Source organism: Dromiciops gliroides, chromosome 3 (assembly GCF_019393635.1).
Source record: "Dromiciops gliroides isolate mDroGli1 chromosome 3, mDroGli1.pri, whole genome shotgun sequence".
NCBI classification, from domain to species: Eukaryota; Metazoa; Chordata; class Mammalia; order Microbiotheria; family Microbiotheriidae; genus Dromiciops; species Dromiciops gliroides.
The window spans coordinates 323,318,973-323,344,489 of NC_057863.1; the positions used below are offsets into that span (position 1 = coordinate 323,318,973).

Sequence of the window (25,517 nt, forward strand, 5' to 3'; positions counted from 1 at the left end):
CATTTTAAGGAAAAATTCATTTATACCTATGCTTTCAAGTTTGTTTTTTTAATGGGAATGAGTGTTGTGTTTTCTCAAAAGTTTTTTCTGCATCTATTGATATAATCATATGATTGTTACTTTTGTTATTGACACAATCAATTATGTTAATAGTTTTCCTCATGTTAAATCATCCCTGCATTCCTGGAATAAATCCCACTTGGTCACAATGTATAATCTTTGCAATATATTGTTGTAGTCTCCCAGTTAGTATTTTATTTAGGATTTCTGCATCCATATTCATTAGTGAAATTTGTCTATAATTTTCTTTCTCTGTTTTGGCTCTTCCTGGTTTCAGTACCATATTTGTTTTAAAATAGAGTTTAGTAGGACACTTTCGCCTATTAAAATAATTTGTTTTAATATTAGAATTAGTTGGGGCAGCTAGATGGCGCAGTGGATAGAGCACCGGCCCTGGAGTCAGGAGTATCTGAGTTCAAATCTGGCCTCAGACACTTGACACTTACTAGCTGTGTGACCCTGGGCAAGTCACTTAACCCCAATTGCCTCACTAAAAAAAAATATTAGAATTAGTTGATTTTTAAATGTTTGGTAAAATTCACTTGTAAATCCATCTGGTCCTGATGATTTTTTTAAAAAAGCAAGCTTATTTATGGCCTGTTTAATATTTTTTCCTAAAATAGATTTATTTAGATATTCTCTTTCCTCTGCTGTTAATCTACGTAGTTTATATTTTTGTAAATATTCCTCTACGTCACTTGAAATGTTAAATTACTAGTAATTGCTTTAATTTCATTTTAATTGGTGGTATATTCACCCTTTTCTTTTTTCTTTTTTTTATATTCACTGTTTTCATTCTTGATACAATATTTTGCTTTGCTCTCTCTTTTTAAATCATTTTAACCAATGGTTTATCTATTTCATTGTCTTTTTCTCATAAAACCAACTCCTAGTTGTATTTATGAATTCAGTGGTTACTCACCTTTAATTTTTAGGATTTCCAATTTGGTGTTTGATTGGGGATTATAGTAGCTATTTTCAATGGGATTTCTCTATCTCTTCCTGTTGAGTTTTATTGACAATAGACATGAATGCTGATGATTTATGTGGTTTTATTCTGTTTGATATTCCCACCTGGATTTCCCTTTGGTGTTTTAAACTCTGCATGTCCAAAATGGTGTGAGAAAAATCTTCCTAATATTCCTATAAGAGTTGTCCAAAAGCATAATGGGCTACCTTGAATAGTGGTGAGTTTTCTTTCCTTGCAAGTCTTCAGGCAGAGGCTGTTTGTCCACACCAAGTATATTATTTTAAAAGTTTCCTTTTGGGCATGAGTTGGACTAGATGACTACTGAGGCCTTTCCACTTTTCCAATTTTGTGATTCTGGAGTCATGCACTTTTCCTTCCTTCTCCTCCCCCAAACCAGCCCCTTCTTTGAATTTCCTTATATTTGTTCATGGCACCATTATCCTTTTAGTCCCTTAGAGTCATTAGAGTTATACTTGGTTTCTCTCTCTTTCATCTTCAACATACAATAGTTGCCAAGTATTGACTCTTCTACCTCTATAATTTCTCTAAATCCCTTCGCTCATCTCTACTCTCACTGATATTACCTTGGTTTATATCCTTATTGCCTGTCCTTAAACTATCATAATGGACTCCTAACTGGTCTCCCTGTCTCTAGGCTTTCTGCTCTCTGGATCATCCTAAACAACATCCAAAATAATTTTCCTAATACACAGATAAGGTCTTGTTACTTCCCTGCTCAAAATCCACTGAAGATACTCCCTTTTGCCAATAGAATAAAATAAATCCTGTAGCCTGGTGTTTAAAACCTCTCATGATATGATTGTAGCCTACTTTTCCAGCTTATTACACATTCTATATTCCTGTCAAACTAGACTACAATGCTAGCTGTTCCCAGTCTTATCCTATCTTTTTACATCCTCATACGTTCCACAGAAGGTTTCTCATTTTTGACATATACTTACTCCATACTCACAATTATTTGAGATACTTTCCATTAAAGACCCAGATCAGTTCCTCCCAGAGCCATAACTATTATGGAGTTAATGAAGCTTTTAGCCTAGGGCAATGACATTTAGCAGGGCACTTCATTCTTGTATCATTTGCCTTCACTGTACCCAGCCTTGCCATCTTCTGCAGCCTGTGCCACTCTGTAACCCCTAGGGCCACCACCTTCAGGACTAGCACTCCCAAGGTTCCATTGCAAGGGTAACTTTTCCAGGGAACACCTTCTACCTAATCAATGTGCAAGTTCTCCATGGGAATAGGCTACCTTTTCTCCCAGTACAACATTGAACTGTCCTTGGTATTGAATCCCTCAGTCCTTAAACTGGTTGTTTTTTGGTTTGTTTGTTTGTTTTTTAACACAGGAATACCTACCTAGTCACAGTTCTAAGTGACATTACCTCTATTTACCTTTCCTTAATCCTCTCCCTCCAAAACTGTCTGTCCTCAAATTTTCTTAGAGTATGTTAAGGCTTTCTTTTGTCCCATTACATACTACTGGTATCAGATTTGTTTGTGTTCATATTAAATGCCATCAGATTGAAAGAAGGGATGGCATTGTTTTCATCTTTATAACCCTGGGGCCTACATTGCCCAAAGTTGGTACTTAATAAATGCTTGTTAAGCTCAGTTGAAGGCCTAAAGGCCAGATAGAAACAATTTACAGATGCCATTTAAAAGCAAATTTATTAAAATCTGACACAATTGCATTACACAATTCGACAAAATGCATTTTTATTTCAAATACTGTTGCAGACACAAAATGACTACAGTAGGCAAGAAAATAAATGGCAAGGAGAAAACGCCCTTAAAATGTTGTTTGAAGGGACAGCTACAGATTGATTCTAATGTGTTCCGAGTTATTAGAATTCAAGAATTACAAGTTTTAAAATGGCACAAAGACCTTCTATATGATAACTCTAAAACAGTAAGGAAAGTTATCAGGTCTTGGGGACCACTGTCAAGGCTGAAAACAAGGAGCTCTGGGAAAACTGTACAGCTCTCCGAGAAATCTCTTTTGGGCAAACTCTAGAGTACAAGATGCATGGGAATGGGATGGAATAGACCCCAAAGAAGAGAATGGAAACAGTGACTCAATGAAGAATAAGATCCTTGTGAAGAGACAACCCATGCAGGGTACTGTGTTCTATGAGGGAATGGAGATCCATGAGAAAATGGACCCTTCTACCTTGGGAGGCTACCTTGAATAATCCAAAAAAGACCTCAAGAAGTAAGAAAATCTGTCACTGAAGTCAGCTGACTTGGAAAGCTGGAGGACATATACTAATAACTGATACTCATGTGGCCTTTTAAAGTTTTCAGAGCACTTTACATATATTTTCTCATTTGAACCTCACATCCCTGTGAGTAAGATGCTGCTTTTTTTTTTTTTGAGGAGGAAAGGGTCTGTACCCATGATTTCATTGATGCAAGGGACTCCCAGTAGGAAAATTCCTTCTAGCAATGTAGACAAACAACACTTGATCAACTTCTATTTTTAGAGGGTTGCCTGGGGCACTAAAACATCAAATGACTTGCCCAGGGACACACAAATAGGAAATATCAGAGGCAGGATTTGAAGCCATGTTAACCTGACCTCAAGTCCAGGTTTCTTCTTATCCTACCTTTGTTTCTTTTCTTTTTTTTTTTTTTGGTGAGGCAATTGGGGTTAAGTGACTTGCCCAGGGTCACACAGCTAGCAAGTGTTAAGTGTCTGAGGCCAGATTTGAACTCAGGTCCTCCTGAATCCAGGACTGGTGCTCTATCCACTGTGCCACCTAACTGCCCCGATATCTTTGTTTCTGATCCCTCTCCTCATATTGGTGAATCTTTGGTTGGAATCACCATTTCATCAAATGATTAGGCCATCCATGCTTTCTTCTCTCCCTGCTCCATTCCTGACCCTCCATACTTTTCCACTTTCTCACCAGCAGCCTTGCTCCCATATAAGTATCCTTCTCTTTCCACCCCATCCCACCCCACTTTGCAGATCCCCTTTATGTGTTGTCTTCCCTATTACAATGTAAGCTTCTCATGGGTAGGCGCTGTCTTTTTTTGGCTTATTTTTATATTCTCAGCACTTAACACAATACCTAACATATAATCATTGCTCGCTCGCTCACTCACTCACTCACTCTTTCTATCTATTATCTGTCTGGCTGGCTAATCTATATATGTTGAGTTCTTTCTCAGTTGCCAATGAAAGGCCATGGGCAACTTTGGGCAAGCCTTCAAATCCTTCCTCTCTAGGAAGTGTTGGAGCTATCTCATGCCAGCTTAAGCTGATTGTTAAATTTTCTTTAAAAAAAAAGATTTTTGATTGTTAAATTTTCAATGGAAGCATTTATACCTTAGGAATCAACAAATGCTACAAATCAGGCATTGATTTGTTATATTGTTGCTTGTTTAGACTTTTTAAAGTATTAGAGAAAATATTAATAATGCAGAATAGACTTTAAAGAATGTCCTGCATGCTTTTTTGGACAGTTGGTTGTTAAACATTTACCAGCACACTGCTGTTCTTCTTCCTCCTTACATCTGGCATTCTTCTGGGGAACCTTGAGAAGTAAAAACCAGGCCCTTTGGGGATTCTATAAGAACTGGATGAAGAGATAGCCCAGCGATAGTTCATCTTGACCTAGAAAAGGAGACCCTCTGCTAAATTGTCCAGTAGAACATGGGAATTCTGGAGGTCTATTGGCAGCCAGTTTTCCTCTCCTGGGGATGGCACATAATCCATATATGGGTCACGAGATCACTTGCTTTTGATGGGCCATGGATGGGCCATGCTTACTTATAGCTTTAATAAAGTTATATGAGCCAACTATGTACTATCACTGTTTTATCTTTATATTTTGTTGTTGTCGTTTGGGCATTTTAGTTGTGTTCTACTCTTTGTGATCCTACTTGGGGTTTTCTTGGTGAAGATACTGGAGTGGTTCACATTTCCTTTTCTAGCTCATTTTACAGATGAGGAACTGAGGCAAACAGGGTTAATTGACTTGCCTAGGGTCACATTGCTAGGTAAGTGTCTGAGGCTGGATTTGAAGATGAGTCTTCCTGACTGCAGGTCTAGCACTCTATCCATTATGCCACCTAGCCTTCCCATATTTATATTTAGAGAACTACATACATAGACTTGGGTTAGGGAAAAGCTTGGGCACCAGTTGACATTTAAGTGTCACTGGGGCTAGTAGCCACCCAAGTGATGAATGAGGAAAAATTCTCACCAAGGTGTTAGTGCAGAGTACATTGTGTAACATTCATCTCGTTGGCACTTAGTGACACTTGTCTGCCCTAATGGTTAAGGGAGTAAGCTACCAACAGGGCAGCCCCCAAACTGCTTTACTCCCTTAGGAGGGTTGGCATGGTTGGACATCAGTAGGTGTCAGCTATGGTATTGGAGTTATCCAGGTCATAGATTTAGAGTTAAATGCTATGGTAGCTCTTGCTTCCCTGGAGAAACATGAGTTCTCTTGTGGTAGAATATAAAAATCACTGGTTTTGGAGTCAGAAAACCTGGGTACAAATTTTGCCTCCATCACTTACTACTTCTGTGACCTTGGACAACCCATTTAACTTCCCAGGGTCTGTTTTCTCATTTGTATAATGAAAAAGTTGAACTACATAGTGTATAGGGTTCCATGCAAGTCTAAATCTATGGTTTCCTGGGTCTCTGTGTCCGTAAAGTGACCATTATTCATGCTGTCACTCTCCTATGGGGATCATATGTTCTTGGACAGGAAGGCTTCCCTATTTTTATTACTAAGTGATGAGTAAAGAAAATTTCCTCCAAGGAGTTAGTGCTGAATATATTGTCTAACATTGACCTGGCTGAGGTTTCAAGGAGAGATGGTTCAATTTGAATAATGACATCTGTTCACTCTCTGTCCAGTTATGCCTCAGACTGCTTTTTGTTTAGCGTTTGACATAAGCCTCTTCTTTGAGAATTATTGTTTATCACTCTCGTGTCCTCTCTAGTCATTAAAAAAAAATAGCTTAGGTGTCCTTAGATTTCACCTGGAAACATGGGGCAGTTCGTCTTTTATGGAGCAATTTACGTGATTTGCTACGTCCTGCCATTTTTTAGAGACCCCAAATCTTCAATTTGACAAACATTTATTAAACACTTACTCTGTGCCAAGCTCTGAAGATTCAGAAATGAGAAACAACAACACAATCCCTAGCTTCAGGGATTTTACAATCTAATGGAGAATTACAACCTCATGGGAGGGGAATGGCAAACACTTAAGCAAATAGGATAGGAATCTTAAGTTTCAGGGAATTTACAATTTATGAAGACATTAGAAGAATATCAGATATATAGACCTATAAATATGATAGGACAAGAATCCCTAGCTTCAGGGAGTTTATAATATAATGGGGGGGGAAGGGAAAGGTACAAGTATTTATTAAGACCTACTATGTGTTAGGTGCTGTGCTAAGTGCTTTATAAATATATTATCTCATTACAAGATTACAAGACTATCTGACATATAGACCAATAAATATAATACATTGTACAATGTGGTAAGAGCAATGAAGAGAACTAGACCAAAGTGCTTTGAGAAAATTTGAGGAAAGGGAGATCTGACAAAAGTTCATGTAGGAAATACCATTTGAGTTGTGTCTCCAAGGAAGAGAAATATTTTAACAGGCAGAGATGGGAAAGAGAGTAGTCCATCCCAGAAATACAGGGAAGGTATGGGCAAGGAAATGGGGCTAGACTAGAGCAAGATAAGAAGAAGGGATGACAAGTAGTCCCATTTGACTAACACTTACAACATGTGAAGCAGAATAATGTCAGATAAGACTGGAAAGGCAGTCTGGAGCCAAATTGTTTTATTCCATAAGCAATGGGGAGATCTGAAGATTTGAATATGGGAGTCATGTAATCAGTATCAAGTTAAGATTACTTGGGCTTTTCTGTGAAGGATGGATTGAAGATGTGAACTACTGAAGTTGGGAAGACCAATTATGATACAAGGATGTCAAATAACCTGGCTGATGGAAGCCTAGAATGTAGCTAAAGGCTTCTCCCTCCCCCATCTCCTGGAGAGGCCAGGGGAAGTCAGTGAAGGTGGCCACTCTTCTCTTCCGCCTTTAGCAGGACAGGATTTTAAGGAAAGCCCTGCGGAACTCTACGTTGAAGGTGGTGTAGATCACAGGGTTGAGGGCGCTGTTCACATAACCCAGCCACGTGGTGGCACTGTAGAGCTCTGGGGGCACATGGCAGGCCTGGCAGTGAGTATTGAGGATGTGGGTCAAGAAGAAAGGCAGCCAGCAGATGATGAAAGCCCCTAGATTTCAAATGGGGGAAGCAAACAAGTTAGAGGTTTCATTTCACACTTTGCCTCAACATATATCAAACTGGTATAGGAGACCGAAACCCTTGAATCTTTTCAGTTTTCCATTCCTCCCCAACTTTTTGGTTCTAGGTATCTCTTTAATGATTCTTAGCATCTCTCTGAAGCATCATCATTCCCATAGATACATAGATCTATTGCTGTAAGAGACCTTAAATGCCATCATATCAAGTCCTCTCATTGTACAGATGAGAAAAACTGAGGCCCAGGAAAGTTAAGTGACTCTCTCATTGTCACATGGGTAGTAGGTGTCAGAGGCAGGATTTGAACCCAAAGAGCCAGGGTTCTTTCTACTGTACCACACTGCCTCCATTAATCCATTCAAATGAATATATAAAGTCTTTAAAATTTATAGAATATAAATATATAAAGTGGTTTACAAATTTTTTTTGAATTTTTTTTTAAGTGAGGCAATTGGGGTTAAGTGACTTGCCCAGGGTCACACAGCTAGTAAGTGTTAAGTGTCTGAGGCCGGATTTGAACTCAGGTCCTCCTGACTCCAGGGCCGGTGCTCTATCCACTGCGCCACCTAGCTGCCCCGGTTTACAGATTTTTAAAAGGTATATTCATTGAGTTATTCTCATCATTTCACTTGAATATAACTTTGTTGTTTGCAAAGCATGCCTTATTTTATTTGAATCAAATGACTGGGAGATGGGTAGTACAAGTATTATCCTCCATTTACAAAAAAAAAAAAAGGTAAGGAAACTGACATTCATAGGATAAGTGGTTAGGAGGATAAAGCCACACAGGAAATATTGGAAGAATCAGGACTTGAATTCACATCCTGTCAGTCCAGATTCAGTGCTTTTTGGCCTGGTAGTGAATAACTGAAGTGAGGATAGTTTTCGTTCACCCTAGGTAGTACCCAGCATCTATATCTTTATGATGCAGGATTTTCTACCTTCTGGCAAATTCCCATACAACTCACCTAAAACGATAGCCAGCATCTGGGTTGCTTTCTTTTCTCGAAGTGGAACACTGCGGGCCTGCTGGGAAAGCCTCAGTGAAGTCATCATTCTGCCGTTGCTGAGTTTCCGAACCTCTAGACCCAGTTTGGGAGCCATGGTGGGGCTGAGCCCTCCCAGAGTCCTCCCATCCCCTTTCAACTCTCCTTCCTCTTCTGGGTGTCCTGGCTTGGGCAAAGGAGAATCCTGGCAGAAGCTATAGTAGCGTTTCAATTCCAATGCTGCCAGCAGTTTCTCAGATGAGTGGGCCCTTCCTGGAGAGGTGGCCTGAAGATGGGATAAAAGGGAATCTTGACAACCAGGAGGGTATTCTTTTTCTTCAGTCGGCTCCTGCAAGGAAGGAAAATCAACAATCGAATGCATAAATAATATGCACGAGGATGTTGAAATAATAATGATGATGAAAATAATAATAATTCACACTTATATAGCCTATTAAGGTTTAGAAAACACTTTATATATGTTACCTCATTGGAGCTTTCCAACAACCCTGTGCTATTATTATCACCGTTTTACAAATAAAGAAACTGAAACCTGGGTAGAATGACTTACCCAGAGTTATAAAGCTAGTCAATGTCTGAGGTAGGATTTGAACTCAAATCTTCTTGCCTCCAAGTCCAATGCTTTTCTGTTACATTGTACAAATAGGGAAGAAGAAATCATCTCAGTGTGAAAATTATCGTGGGAAGAGCCTAGGGACTGGAAAGGCCTGGAAAAGAGGCCATAGGATTATAAAGGCATTGAAGACTCACCACTGTCTTCTAGTCACAACTGGGAAACAAAAAAGCTTTGTTACTGAGAACCTTCTCAATAATTAATGTTGCCAGCACCTTCAGAATTGGAAAGTCCTGGTGAACCTTATAAGAAGTCTGGGGCAGCTAGGTGGCACAGTGGATAAAACACTGGCCCTGGATTTAGTAGGACCTGAGTTCAAATCCGGCCTCAGACACTTGACACTTACTAGCTGTGTGACCCTGGGCAAGTCACTTAACCCTCATTGCCCCACCAAAAAAAGAAAAAAGCCTACATACATGAGAAGTCTGAAGGGTCTGAATACCCCTGTCTTGTACCCTGGGATAACTGCCCCTCCCCAATATGTGAAGTTCCAACCTTTCCATCCCATAAAATCATAAGATGGTTGAATACCAAAGTTGGAAGAGATTTTAAAGATCACATATTCAAACATTTTCCTGAAAAAGATTCCTTTCCATGCTATCACTCATAAGGGATCATCCAGTGAGTGGAAGTCAAGAGTCTCATTTTTACTTTTAGATGATTCTAACTGTTAGTTCTGCCCTCTGATGCTCAAGAAAAACCAGTTAAGTTGCTAGGAGATGAGGAAAAGCTACCAAGGTATGAACAAGGTGAATTATAATAATCTACAAGCAGTCTGAAAGAAAAGGACTAAGGATCTCACTTTGCAGTGATTGTATTGAGGGTGTGATGTTTACATTTCTGTTTCTGCCCAGCATCTATGTTCAAATGCAGTCCCACAGTGTGGGAATTTGTTGTGCTTCACTGTGCATCTGTAACTAGGCTTCCGACCAAGGCTGGGGCATTTTGTGTGCTGCTGTATTTGCAGAAGGAGGCTTGATTTCTATCTGGTGGAGAAAATGCTGTGGTGATGCTATGTATTCCAGTAAGGGGAAGAGTTGGTGCCAGTTCTGAAGAGACACACGTAGTGCCTGAGCTCCTTCAGAAGAGACATCTGCACAAGGGACTCTTCAGAGAGGAGAGAAAGACAGACCTTAGAAGCTGTAGTCATTCAAGAGAAGAGGGTTCCTCAACATGCTCCTGATTTCCAGCTTGTTTCCCAAGAGGCTTGGGAGAAAGAATTCTCATTATTTGAGCTGAGATCTCATATCACTCCCATCTTAAGAGCTCATTCATTCCTATATATTTTCTGGTATATTTTAATCTGTATAACTTGGCTGATTTCTGTTTGCTGTATGCTTGGATAAATGAGTTCAATACCCTTTGCTATTTCTGATGGTCTTTTGTGTATCCAGCGTATGAAAGGAATGAGCTAGATTAGGTAAATGTAAGCTGAGAGCAACCTTTCCCCTTCAGAGTGACCAGGGAAATGCTTTTGTACCGAATCAGATTCATACTCTCAGATCAGCAGTATTTGAGATAGATATGTCTAGTCTGACACCTCTCTTGGAGAAGAATAAATACTTAGCTATAGCCCTTTTCTTCCTTCCTTCAAAGAAAAAATTGTAATCTCTCTTGGAGAGGGATGGCCAGATTCCAATCTATGCCACCTGTGAATTACACATTTATACATTTAGATAACCCATGTGGACATACATATCTTATATGTTACTCACAAATTTTATACATATTTGTTACAAGGCTAATGAATTAATTTTTTCTTTTCTTTTCTTTTCTTTTTTTGAGGGGCAATGAAGGTTAAGTGACTTTCCCAGGGTCACACAGCTAGTAAGTGTCAAGTGTCTGAGGCCAGATTTGAACTCAGGTTTTCCTGAATCCAGTGCCGCTGCTTTATCCACTGTGCCACCCAGCTGCCCTGTGAATGAATTTTTTTCAAGGAGGGACAGAGATGGCAGGGAGAAAAGGCCATGGATGGGGTCACTAAAAAGGTAGGAAAAAGAAAAGAGGGTCATCATGACATTTTTTTTTAAAACAACGCATAGAAGAGAATGGGAAGAAGCCTAGAACAGAACCAGACAAGCAGAACAGCTTTGAAAGTCACATATTGAATAGATTACATATTTTTAAAAGAAAAGCAAGCTGTGTATCACAGAAATTCAGTTTCATGGGCAGCCCTCTTTTTCTGCTCTAATGTGTACATGGAAATGCTCGTTTGATTTAGTGTTTAAGTTGAGAGTAAAAACAATTAAAAAAAACCCCAAAACAAAGTTCAGGCCTGTCTCTCTCCTAGAAGAGAAGTGAAAAGGATCAAGCAATGCCCTTTCACACTCCAGGTTACCAGAGACAATTAAATGTTAGTAAGAACAAATAAACCAAAAAATCCAGAATAGGTGCTTCATGGTGAGAAAAAAATAGAAACGGATTTAAAGAGGCGGAGGGGAACTCAGACCACTTTTAAGGCTTTGCAGAATAAAAGCACGTCACACAAAGGATGAAGGGAAGAGGGACCACTGTACACTGGGAGCTAAACCCCGCCCCCAACAAATTTAAGGTTCTTCCTCAAGAGGAGAGAACTGAATGCTCTGAGAAGGAGACATCTGCTTTTCCTCCCAGAAATTATAAAATAATTCCACAGGTGGTGGTAAATGCAAATCCGAAGAAGAGAAGAGTTATAATAAAGAAGAAAATAATAGTAGGTCAGATGAAATAATATGTGAAAAACAACCTGTAGACCACCATACATATATGTGTGTGTATGTATGTATATATGTGTGTGTATATATATATATATATATATATATATATATGTATATGTATATGTATATGTATATGTATATGTCTGCTGTTATCATTAGTGGTGGTTGGTAACTCTTTGCTAAGCGTTACTGGGGCAGCTATTTGTCAACCTGATAGCAATAATGAAAAGATCTGTTGTCTTCTTGAAGGATGTATCCAATACATCAGAGAGAACTTTCCAAGACTTGCTGAAATAAATGACTACTGCCCAATTCTAGTGATTTACATGCATGCTGCCAGAAAGGACCTTGGAAACATCGCCAGAGATTATGGCATTTTGGGGGAAAAACTGAAGGATCAATCACGTAGCAAAATCAAGAGATAATTGAGAGAAATCCCATGTGTTCTTTTGGAATCTACACAATGTCAGGAGATCTGAAAGAAAGCCCCCAGTAAGTTAAGTGGAGTTTCTGTGTTGTACATCCTGCTGTAGCAGGATATGGACGAGAGTCTCAGAATGAGATGATGGGTTGCATTGTGTCCCACTGGAATGTGTACCCATATCAATGAAATCATGAATCCCTTGAAATATTGAAATATGGGGTTCCACAGTACTCCTAGGTGTTGGAGGAATTTTTGAGAGGGTTCTAATGCATTTTCTTCTTCATGTTTAAGGATGAGATTTCTAACTAATAAACTTCAGAGAAGAGGAAAAATTCCTTTTGATGCCCTTCCTCACCCCTTATTGTCTGAATAAGAAAATGCTTCCATTATCTCCTTGAAACCGTAGATGACCTGGCAGGATTTGGGGGCAAAGGGGATGGTCTTTTCAAAAATCAGTCCAGGGGGCAGCTATGTGGTGCAGTGGATAAAGCACTGGCCCTGGATTCAGGAGAATCTGAGTTCAAATCTGGCCTCAGACACTCGACACTTACTAGCGCGGTGTGACCCTGGGCAAGTCACTTAACCCTCATTGCCCTGCAAAAAAAAAAAATCAGTCCAACCATATCAGCTGGGGAATACAACTCTAATCATCATGCTAAAGGCCTAAGCACAGTGACACTGTATCTGCCAGATTTCAACCTACCTCTCTTTCAGTTCTTTCCTCTTTTGTAAGAGAGAGAGTGCACAGCAAGCACGAAGTACAAACTTAGGATGGTTTCAGTAAGGGCACAAAGTAACCCGAGAGTTCCCCTTCCTGCAGGATCTTTTTTTACTTGATTCCTTCAGCCATCTCTGCCACGTCATCATAATCTCTAAGACTGGCATAAGGAAAAACCACAGCTACTCTATGTGACACACCAAGTCTGTCACCCACATAAGCATGGTATAACTGAGTTTTCACTGCAGTTATTAGCACCAGCCTTGACCCTTGAGAGAATCCTGCCAGTATCACTATCTTTTTTTGTTTCTCCTTCCCAATTCTCTCTCCTCAGAATTGATCTGGATGAGGAATTCCTGAGTTATCTGCCTTGGATAGCTTCCTATCTTTGACAGGTCTACTTGCTGCTCAGACCCTTGTGAAAAGCAGTTAATTAGCTAGACACAGATATGACAAAGACTCAAAGGTTCAGCCCTTCACCATTGCTAGAGTTTCAAAGCTCCATTTATAATGAACCAGTCTTGGTTGTGGAAGTTGGAGGAGACAGAAAACCCTTGCTTCTCTTGGAGCCCAGGTCCCCTTAGAGCACTTTATGTTTCAGTGGTGGTGCGATGTTTCTTTGGGAGAGTGAGGTTCTCAGGAGCCTGTGAGATGGTTTTATGCTATTCTGTGGTTCAGTGAATAAATAGAATACTTCAGTCACAAAGCTGCAAATTTGTCTTCTCTTTCAGAATTAATTAACTTTAAATTGTACCTGAGGAGAATGTTTCCCTGTTCTCTTGCTCTGTCTTTCTGTTCCCCTCAGACAATCTTGGCTTCTAGTTCCATTTTTTCTAACATTTATGGATGACCTCACTCTCACAGCCCCATTCTGACCCAGTCCTTCACCCCCAAAACTCATCTAAGGGATATTAAAATATAATAATTTGATGTTTCCTACTACAGTACAAAAAAAATCAGAAAGGATTTCAGAGCTAGTATATGTATATGTATGTGTATGTATACATATGCATGTGTAGGTGCATGTATATGTGTATGAGTATGTGTATATGTATATACACACACACACACACACACACACACATATATATATATAAGATGTATGTCTTTGTATAGAAGTGTAGGTATAGGAGAGGGCGCCTAGTTACCCTAGGATAAGTATATGGAATGGTTATAGGCATAAATCATGCTCCTAGGGGAAATATTTCAAAGTTATTACAATAGATAAAGAACTCTCCATCATCCTAGACATTTTCTACTATGGTGGCAAATACCTACAGACAGCTGGTGGCACAGGATGGAGGACTGAGTCTGGAATTAGGAAGACCTGAATTCAAATCCAGCTGGGTGATCCTGGGCAGGTCATTTAGCTTATGTTTGCCTCAATTTCCTCAACTGTAAAATGGGGATAATAATAGCACCTACAACCCAGTATTAGTGTGAGGATGAAATGAGATGATATATTTGTAGAAAGCTCTTAGGGTATTATAGGCGCTGTGTGAATGCTTATTTCCTTCCTTCCCTTCTCATCTTTCCCCTTTGGAAAGCAGACATCTCCCTGTTTCATCCATCTCCTGAAATTAGTTATCAGAGGGGTTGTCAAACAAAGTTGTCTCTGTTGATTCATCTTTCAATGAATGATTTCAAGGAAACATCTTTCTCTTATGTTCAAAGAATGGCCTACTTACTGTTTTCCCCGCAGTTTCTGATGAAGAAAATCTGGACCTCATTGAGAAATGCCGAATTGCATGCCGCCGTAGAAAGATAGACTAGTATGGGGTAGAGAAAGAAGAGAAAATCAGGTATAAAATAAGTTCCTGCTAGCTGTACAGCGTGGGAGTGACATAGAATTAACTTGAATAAGGTGAATGCTCATTACATTGGGGAAATTCTTAGTCTTCTGTCATTAAAAAAAAAATTACAGCATCTGGACTCAGTCCAAGGTCTTCAATTCATTACCTAGATCACCTTTTTCAAAAGGAACAGTTTTCATTTTACCTGCACATCCTGAAATCAACCATATCTTCTCTCTAGATCTCAGTCTTCTTATCCTTGAACTGGAAGTCCATAAAGACATAACATCCTCCTGGGTGGGGTGGTGGTGGTGGTGGTGGTGAGGCTCAGCCTAAGAAGCTCATCCTTTGTTTAAAGAGTCTCCTAACGGGCTCATTCTTCCTGGAAGGAACCTGTTTTGAGGTCCCTGAAGCATACCTAGGGGTCACATGCTACAAAGCCCTCAGTGCAACCCCTTTCCACCAGTGGAACTCTCTTCCTCTTTCCCCCTGTTCCCCTGCCAAGGTCCTGTCTTGAAATGCTTTTCAACTTCAGGAAATATGAGAGAGAAAAAACAATATTCCCCTCTTTTTTCTTTCCTAGGTCAAGTGGGGAATGCATCCTGGAAGGCCTATAATCCCTCTCCCCATCTCCATCCATTCTTTGTTGTTTGTTGTTGTTGTTGGTTTTTGGTGAGGCAGTTGGGGTTAAGTGACTCGCCCAGAGTCACACAGCTAGTAAGTATTAAGTGCCTGAGGCTAGATTTGAACTCAGGTCCTCCTGACTCTAGGGCCAGATGTTTGTTGTTTTACTTTATCTAGGTTTTTTTTTTTCCTTCTCTTTTGAGATAATGGAGGGGGCTGGACTTGGAGATAACCTCTTCCCCATCTTCAGAGGAATCCCTCAGGCATTTGCATTGTGATAAGCAATTAAAAAAAGAAACTTATCGACATATTTTATTTTGACAGGATAGGTACTGCCTAACAAATACCCAAATGAATCCTTTTACAAATTTTCTCTTTTTTTTTAATTAGCAAAGTAGAACCCAGTGAATTAAAAAAACAAAAACAAAACCGACCAAGGAACAAAACCCCTATTTCTGCTGCATCCTTTTCTGCCCGTAGTTCTGGTACACTTTTCTTTTCCCTCTTGTCCCCTCCTGTTCACTCCCTTCTCTTCTGCCTCCTCCTCTTCCTTCTCTGTCCCCTTCCCCGCTTTCATTTTCTGAAAGTGTGGGAGAGAAAAGATTTCAGACTGCCTACCAAACTGAAGGTCTAAAGTAGAGCTGTCCTGCTGACCTCATTGTTGTATGCCTGTGAAACCTGGACAGTCTATCAGAGCCATGCCAGCAAATGGAATCGCTTCCATTTGAATTGTCTTAGGAAGATTCTGAAGATCACCTGGCAAGGCAAAGCACCAGATACTGAGGTCTTTTCTTGAGCTGAACTGCCAAGCATCCAAACTCTACCGCAGAGAGTGCAACTCCTAGGGACTGGCCACATTGTTCGAATATCAAAAGTTCATTTGCCTAAAAGACTATTTTACAGAGAACTCACACAAGGGAAGCACTCACATGGAAGCCAGAAGAAGTGATACAAGGACACTCTCAAACTCCTTCACAAGAACTTTGGGATCAGTTGTGAGACATGGGAGACCCTGGCATAGGAGCACCGAGTATAATGTGCCTGCATCCAAGAAGGCTCTGTGCTCTGTGAGCAAAGAGGAAACATAGTAGCTCAAAAGAAATGGGAGAGGCACAGATTTAAAGACATCTCACTCCAAATGCTCAAATGGATTTTTTTTTTTGCCCAACCATAGCTGGACACCCTATAACTTGACCCTACCACAGTGATGTCATTCCAGTCCTCTTTGAGAGCGAAGGACAATGGGGCAGCTAGGTGGCACAGTAGATAAAGCACCAGCCCTGGAGTCAGGAGGACCTGAGTTCAAATTTGACCTCAGACACTTGACACTTACTAACTAGCTGTGTGACCCTGGGCAAGTCACTTAACCTTCATTGCCCTGCCCCCCCCAAGTCTATTTTGACAACAAGTGGGTGGAGCCAAGATGGCAGAGGAGAGTTAAGGACAATGACCAACTACTCAATGTATACACAGTTCTAGTTGATAGATATTATTTGTTGCCACTGCACAGAGCTCCTTCCCCATTTCCTTGCAGCATTAAAACTAGCTGAATTAGAGCTCTAGGGAAGAATATTAAACTGTTCTCATATCTTATTGGCATGGCACTCACATCCTTGGCATTGTGGATACGTATTTTTTACACCTTTCTGCACATTTCATTTTATACACCTGAGAGAAATGCCTCACTTGCTTTACCCTTGTTATGGTTGTTTCCTTATAAGATTCATATACATAAACACAAACATATGTATCTATAAATGGATACACACATATGTATCTATATAGCTCTCTCTGTATGTATCTTTATAGAAACATATATCTATATCTATCTATATTTATCACTTTTTATGACACTGGAATATTCTGTTATATTATCATACTGTAATTTATTCATCTAGTCACCAGTTGATGGACATATAGGTTGGTTGTATTTTTTCCCATTGCAAGTAGAACAGTTATAAATATTCTTGTACAGACAGGTACTTTTTTTTTCTTTTTAGGATGTTTTTAGGGAAAAAAAGGAATTCTAGCAATGGAATCCTTGGACCAAAAGGTGTGATTAGTTTGGTTACTCTTAATGAATATTGCCACGTTGTTATCTACAATGTTTGCACTAGACTATGGTTCAATCAAAAATGTATTAGAGTGTGTTTCCCCACCACAGCTTTGATAACATTTGATTTTTATTATTCTTTACTATTGTTACCATTCTGGTGGGTGTAAGGTTGTCACAGTTGTTTTGATTTGTAATTTTTTGATTATTGGTGAATTGTGCATCTTTTCATGTAAGTACTGAGTATTTGTATTTGTTAAAAAACTGTCTGTGATATTTGAGGATAGTTCCATCGGGAAGGAAGGAAACAAGCATTTATTAAGTGTGCCAGGCACTCTGACAAGTGCTTTACAGTATCTCATTTGATCTGAACAACCTCGGGAACTAGGTGCCATCTTACAGTTGAGGATATAGCGGCAGACAGAGGTTAAGTGACTCACCGAGGGTCACCCAGCTAGTAAGTGTCTGAGGCTGGATTTGAGCTCAGGCCTGATTCCTGGCAGCTAGATGGTACTGTGCAATAGAGAGTGCTGGGTCTGCAGTCAGGAAGACTCATCTTCCTGAGTTCAAATCTGGCCTCAGACACTTACTAGCTGGGTGACCTTCGGTATGTCACTTAACCCTGCTTGCCTCAGTTTCCTCATCTGTAAAATGAATCGGAGAAGGAAATGGCAAACCGCTCCATTATTTTGCCAAGAAAACCCTAGATGGGGTCATGAAGAATTGAATGCTACTGAAATGACAACAACACCTTTCTGACTCCAGGCCCAGTCCTCTACTGCACCATTTAACCAAGCTCAGCGTGACTTCATCTAGGATTGTCCTTTTGACACTTGTCTCTCTGTTCTTGGCATTTTCTTTGGTGTCTCCAATGCTTCAAATGCTTTCTTTTCTCCATCTCTGCCTATTAGCTTTCCTGGCTTCCTGTAAGTCCCATCAAAATCTCATCCTCTACAGGAAGCCTTTCCCAACCCTTCAATTCTAATGCTTTTTTGTTGTTTTTCAGTCATTTTAGTCATACCTGACTCTTCATGACCCCATTTGGGGTTTTCTTGGCAAAGATGCTGGAGTGGTTTGCCATTTCCTTTTCCAGCTCATTTTACAGAGGAGGAAAGTGAGGCAAACAGAGTTAAGTGACTTGCCCAGGGTCACCAAGCTAGTAAGTGTCTGAGGTCAGAATTGAACTCAGGTCTTCTTGACTCTAGGTCCAGCACTCTATCTACTGTGCCACCTTTTTTACACTCTCCCTAGCCCTAACTCTCTTGACTCAGGCAGGCAGGTGGCACAGGGGAATAGAACTCTGGGCTTGAAGTCAGGAAGACTTGAATTCAAAATTGTGCCTTAGACATTTACTAGCTATGTGCCTCTAGGCAATTTGACTCAGTTTCCTCAACTGGGGATAATAATAGCATTTATCTCCCAGGACTGTTGTAAGGATCAAATGAGATAATGCCACATAGTAGGTACTTAATAAATGCTTGTTCACTTCTCCTCCCCTCTTTTTATGCATCTCTATACAGGTAACACACTGTATATACACACACACACACAATACACACATGTGTATATATGTGTGTGTATGTGTTTATGTATGTATATATCCTGCCATATCTACATGTCTTCCTATTATCTCTCCTGAGCTCTTTTCTTGCCTAGACTAATGCTGTCATTTCCTCATTGGTCTGTTTCCTTCTAGTCTAAATCCCCACATCTACTCTCCACTTCCCCACCCTACCCCATCACCATTAAATGAATATTTTTTAATTGCTGGTCTGACCATTTCATTCCACTATCCCAGAAGCTTCAGTGACCCCTCCCCAACCCCACTGCCTTTTGAATAAAATCTACATCTCTCTGTTGGGTATTTAAAGCCCTGCACAACCTGGATCCAGGCTGGCTACCTTTCTAGGATGTTTACGCATCACCCTTACATATGCTACCCAAACCAGCCTTTTTGTTGTTCTGTATGGGTGCCATTTTCTTTTCTGCTTCCGTCCCCTTTATACAGGGTATCTCCTATCCCAAGAATGCTCTTTCTTTTCATCTCCACCTCTTGGAATCCATAGCTCTCCTCAGAATTCAGCTTAAGTCCCACTTTTTTCAAGAAGCCTTTTCTGATTCTCCCAGTCAATAACAACCCCATTAATCAGTGTATTTTAAATCTGGAACATGTTGTATCCCCCTAGATAATAGAATGTAACCTTTTTGAGGCCAGGCACTACCTCACTTTTGTATTTCTATCCCCAGTACCTAGCACAGTACTTGGCACCTAGCTGTTGTTAAAGGGCTTGTTGGTTGATAATTCAACAGTCAATGGGGAAGCACCAAAATCAATTAAAAAAACTACAGTACAACATGGATAATATCAATTTGTGGTTTGTCTAAATAAGTATCAGCCTGCAGGATTTCCTTTCAATTTGAGGTTGTTTTTTTTTTTATTTTATTATTATTATTTTTTTTAGTGAGGCAATTGGGGTTAAGTGACTTGCCCAGGGTCACACAGCTAATAAGTGTTAAGTGTCCGAGGTCGGATTTGAACTCAGGTCCTCCTGACTCCAGGACCGGTGCTCTATCCACTGCGCCACCTAGCTGCCCCCCTCAATTTGAGTTTGACACTATTGTCTTAGAGATCTCTTTACAGCTAAGGAAAGTAAGGTCTAAAGAAATGAGAAGCCTTTCTCTAAGTCATACAATGAGTTAGTGACAAAACCAGAACTAGAATTTGTGGAAGTCTTATGACTTCTAAAAAAGAGCTTTTCTCCTTAACGTACTGTGTCTTACCTCCTTAATTAGATTGTATTTTTTTCCCCTTATAAGGCTCTATGTTTAATCTCTGCAGTTTCTAACAACTTACTATCAACACAGGGATAGGGGAGTGGGAAAACACATTCATTTTTCTCCACATCCGACATTAAATAACAAAATAAGGCAGACAGCCCCAAAGAGACTCCCTAGCCGGCTGTTTTCTCTTCAAAAACACAGAATTACACCTTAAACTGGTGCTAAAAACCACAAATAAATATGCAACAGAGAGAAAGAAAGAAACCAGGAGGCCATGGACACAACAAAGGAATCCTGCAATGTTCAGTGTGTGTGTGTGAGGGGGGAGAGGTGTGTGCACACACACGTGTATGCAGAACACAGGTGGCTAGCCTTGCTCTTTAAATCCCAGACTGACTACCCGGCAAATAGCCCGGTGGCCACTCCTTGCATCCCTCTATCTATACCAGTATAAAGCTCATTGGAACAGGGCAGAAAAGGGGCAGGGAGGGATGCCATCTTCCAGGCCAGATGATGTCTGCTATCCCATTATACACCAGAGAATCTAGCACAGGAACTTTTACACCATGGGCATTAGGATAAAAGGATGTAGAACTGGAGAAGATTTGAGAGACTATGTAATCCAACCACCAGACTAAAAACTACATGAGAAAATTGAGCCCTGGAAAGATGAAGTGATTTGCCCAAGCTTCTATTGGTAACAAGAGGCAAAGTCAAGATTCAAACCCAGGTCTGATTCCAAATCTGGTGTTTTTTCCCATTGATCCCAAAGAGGATCAATTGTCTAAGCTGTTACCAATCCAGATCTGAGTGTGAGTGCTACACAGAACACCATGAACAAATGTGCCGTGCCCTCTCCTGACCTAGGGCAAGGGGATCTTAACTTTTTGTATGTTGTGGGTTCTTCTGGCAGTTCTGGTGATGCCCATGGTTCCCCTTCCCAGAATAATGTTGACTGCCTACATTCATAATGGAAGGAAATGCTAAATTTCAGCTTGAGGTTAGTAAAAATTGAAACCTATTTTTAAAAATCCTATCCACATATAGATGAGGAAACTAAGGCAAACAGAATTTTTTTTTTGGGGGGGGTGAGGCAATGAGGGTTAAGTGACTTGCTCAGGGTCATACAGCTACTGTCTAGTGTCTGAGGTCAAATTTGAACTCAGGTCCTCCTAAATCTAGGGCCAGTGCTTTATCCACTCTACCACTTAGCTGCCCCTAAACAGAATTTAAGTGACTTGCTCAGGGTCACACAGCTAGTAAGTGGCTGAGGATGGATTTAAACTCAGGTCTTCCTGACTCCGGGTCCAGCTTTTTATCCACAGTATTGCCTAGTTGTCTATAGTTGTGTAGTAACAATTCCTCTCTGCCTAATTTCAGGAGCAATTAGAAGTATACCCTTAAGGTAAAGATATTTCCTTTTCAGAGCCCAGAAGCAACCTTTTCCCAGCACATTTAGCACTCTTTCTCATCCAGTAGACACTAGCTTCTTACAGTGGCAGAGGTTTTTTTTTGTTTTTTTGTTTGTTTGCAGGGCAGTGAGGGTTAAGTGACTTGCCCAGGGTCACACAGCTAGTAAGTGTCAAGTGTCTGAGGCTGGATTTGAATTCAGGTCTTCCTGAATCCAGGGCTGGTGCTTTATCCACTGTGCCATCTAGCTGCCCCCAATAGTGGCGGGTTTTACCAGGAGAGAATTTGCCACCAGCCCCAGCAACTTTTAAAAGGTGCCCTGAGATTGAATCCTATTTGTGCCAGCAAATTATTTCTTACAATAAAAATAAGAAATCTTCCATAAGAGTTACAAAATATTTTCCTTACAACATCTCTGTGAAACAGGTAACATGAGTTCTTCTGTAAAATGGGAAGCAGTTTTAGGTGAAGTGATTTATTAATGGACATGCATTGGGTAAAGGGCAGAACTGAGACTTGCACTCAGGTCCTTTTATTCCAAAGCTAGTATCTCTTCCTGATTTCCATTCCTCAGTGAGGGAAAAGTGGAACAGCCAGTCCTTGCCTAATATGATGCCCACTAAGGTAGGTTCACTAGATCTATCATTGGATTCTAGTGATTTCTTCTGCTCTTCGGAGGGGAATGCCTGTTCTGCTTCTGAAGTGCAGTTATCACCTATTAGATGAGAGGATAGGATCTAGACTTGGGTTTGCAAGACGGCAGGTCAGAATGCTGACTGATGCACCACTAAGACAGGCAGGTTTATAGGGTCAGGTGGTTCCAACTGTAACGATTGGAATGACGCCACCTGCTGGAGACTTACTGTAGAAGAGTTCCGCCCATGAAGCGAAGGTCTTTGAGGGCAAGACCAGGAGTCTTTTCTTTGGCGTCAGGAAGTGACACGGGCTAGTGGGAGGAGGAAGGAAGAGACTGGCACTCGGTCTCACGCTCTTGCCTTTGGACTCTGGTGGAGAGCGGAGCTAGAAATGTGCTCTCCCTTTAATAGATAGGAATCTAGGACTTTCTCTCTCTCTTTACCAAATTCTTATTCTCCTTAATAAATGCTTAAAAGTCTAACTCTTGCTAAAGCTTATAATTTATTGGCGACCACTCATTAGATATTTTAGACAGACTAGCTAGAATTTTAGCCCTTAACACCCCTATGGCTTTTCTGGGATCCAATAAGGTTCTTACTTGTGGGGGGTAGCCAGGTTTGATACTGATGCATTGACTGTTCTGCCGAGTGAGAATCCTTTTCTTCCTCCTTCGTCTCAGCACCACATAGATCCGAGCATAGACAAGGAGAGTCACCACAAAGGGCAGGTAGAAGGAAACCACTGAGGAGTAGAGGACAAAGTCTGGGTTGGAGATGGAACAGACACTGGGATCCCCTGTGAGGAGAGAGAAAGGAAAAAAGGGAGAACCATTTGCAGACCCTAGTGGGGATGTCATTATTGATAGGGGAATGGTCAAAGCCATAAGTAGAGTTGGGAGTGGCAGAGACTACAAGTCCCAACAGGCATCTGTCCATCTGGATCTGGGTTTTTTTGTTTTTTGTTTTTAATTTTGTGGGGCAATGGGGGGTTAAGTGACTTGCCCAAGGTCACACAGCTATTAAGTGTTAAATGTCTGAGGTCGGATTTGAACTCAGGTCCTCTTGAATCCAGGGCCGGTGCTCTATCCACTGTGCCACCTAGCAGCCCCGCCATCTGGATCTGAATGATGGTTAGCAAAGGGGGCAGGCTTCTGTTCATAGTGAGAGATTTCAGGGAAGTGGAGTCTCATCATTGGACATAGTTTTGGCGCGATTCACAGAATGGACCAAAGGGTAGAATGGGTTGACACCATTCTGGGTGACAGCAGTTGGCCAAGGGCACTGGTAGAGTAGAAAAAGAAAATGAATGGTAGTGGGACCTCATCTTTTTGTCTCCATCCTGTAGAACTCCACTTACTCTCCTGTTCTTGGGGCCATCACATCAATCTACCCCTCAAATACGTCTGTTTCTTCTGGCCACAATGTTTGCTTAGCCCCCTCTTAGCCTCCAATTATACACTACTTTCCCCTATAATCAAGACATTTATGGCAAGGATACCCACATTCCATGAACATATGGGATTGCCCTTTATCTCAGCGTTCTGCCCTATTTTTTACTAGGTAGGGGTAGAGAATGGTGGTGGTACCATATTTGACCCTGATTATAAATTGCACTTGATATCTGGTAGCACATGATCTCCTTTTACCTTTTGCAGACCAGGTAGAAGGACCTAACTCCACCCTACACTAGCAGATCCTTGGGATACAGGCATACCTTGTTTTATTGTACTTTGCCTTTGTTTTGTTTTTACAAACTGGAGATTTGTGGCAACCCAGAGACAAGAAAGTCTGCTGGCACCATTTTCCCAACAGTATGTGCTCACACAGTATCTCTGTGTCACATTTTGATAATTCTCACAATATTTTAAACTTTTTCATTATTATTATATGTTATGGTGATCTGTGATCAATGATCTTTGACATTACTATTATAATTGTTTTGGGTTGCCATGAACTGTACCCATAGAAGGAGGTGAACTTAATTGATAAATGTATGTGATCTGATTGCTCCACTGAGGGCCTGTTCCACATCTATCTCCCTCTCCTCGGGTCTCCCCCTTACTCCTTGAGACACAGTAATATTGAAATTAGGTCAATGAATAACTCTACTATGGCCTCTAATTGTTCAAGTGAAAGGAAGAGTCAATATATTCGGCCAATCTCATTATTTTATTTTAAGAAATTGTCACAGCCACCCCAGTCTTCAGCAACCACCACCCTGATCAGTCAGCAGCCATCAACATCAATGCAAGAACCTCTATACCAGCAAAAAGATTAAGACTAGCTGAAGGCTCAGATGATGGTTAGCATTTTTTAGGAATAAAGTGTTTTTTTACTTAAGGTATGTATTTTTTAGACATAACACTATTACTGAACAAAGCAACAAAAACTACTGCATATTTTAAAGACTGCAGTTTTGTTGTTGTTCCATTATTTTTAGTTGTTTCCAACTCTTTGCGATCCCATTTGCGGTTCCAGCTTGGCACTCTATCCACTGCACCACCTAGTTGCCCTCATTAATCATCAAAAGGCACTAATTAGAAAAAAGGCATTTATTAGGCATGTACTATATACCAGGTACACTTCTAATCCTAGGGATACAAAGAAAGGCAAAAAGACAGTCTCTGCCCTCCAAGAACTTACATTCTAATGGGGGAAATAACACAATCAAGTAGATACAAGATATATGCAGAATAGAAGGAAGACACTCTGAGATAGGAAGGCAGGAGTGTGTTGGTAAATGTTTAATAACCATCTCTCTTGGTGGAAAATGTACGTACCACTTTAACATTTAATCTGTATTATTAACATCTTCTCCATTACTTTGGTAAGTCTAGACAATCAATAAAACAATAAATCAGTTCCTGATTTGTAGTGTTTGTAGATTTCTGAGGTGTTAAGGCTCACACTGAAAATTTAACAATCAGCTCTCAGCTCCAACATACCACAACTGGAAGGTATTAGTACATGGGGGGGGGGCGGTGAGGATGGGGCTCAGAAAGGCTTCCCTCTCAAGAGATAAGTCTTAAGGAAGTCAGAGACACTAATAAGCAGAGGTAAAGGGGACATGAGGGTCAGCCAGGGCAAAGATCTGGAGATGAGAGATAAAGCATCATATTCAAGGAACTACAAATTGGTGATTAATACAAATCCCTCCATTTTACAGGTGGGAAAATTGAAGCCCCAAATGATTAAATGATTTGCCCAAGGTCATAAGGATAGTAAATGACATCTCTAGAATTCAGACTCTGGCCCTCTGAGTCCAAGCTGAGTCTTTCAAATTCAGTATTCTCTTTCTACGAGGCCACTCTAAGAAATCTGTTTGAATCCTGGCTCTGACCTCAGCTGGGTCATGTTCTACCTCCAATGGCTGTTATGAAAACCCCTCGTTAAATATAAGAT

At 40.5% G+C, this 25,517-nt stretch overlaps 1 protein-coding gene across 1 annotated transcript in view; it reads right to left on the minus strand.

The window, feature by feature from the left end:
* Window positions 1-6,571: 6,571 nt before the first annotated feature.
* Window positions 6,572-25,517, minus strand: part of DRD3 (dopamine receptor D3) — a 68,932-nt gene continuing 49,986 nt past the window's right edge. The window contains exons 6-9 of the mRNA XM_043997315.1: window positions 22,715-22,911; window positions 14,508-14,588; window positions 8,330-8,696; window positions 6,572-7,332 (exon numbers count right to left, since the gene is read on the minus strand). Coding sequence (XP_043853250.1) covers window positions 7,136-7,332; window positions 8,330-8,696; window positions 14,508-14,588; window positions 22,715-22,911 — 842 coding nt within the window. The 3' untranslated portion in view covers window positions 6,572-7,135. The remainder of the gene's footprint in view (window positions 7,333-8,329; window positions 8,697-14,507; window positions 14,589-22,714; window positions 22,912-25,517) is intronic.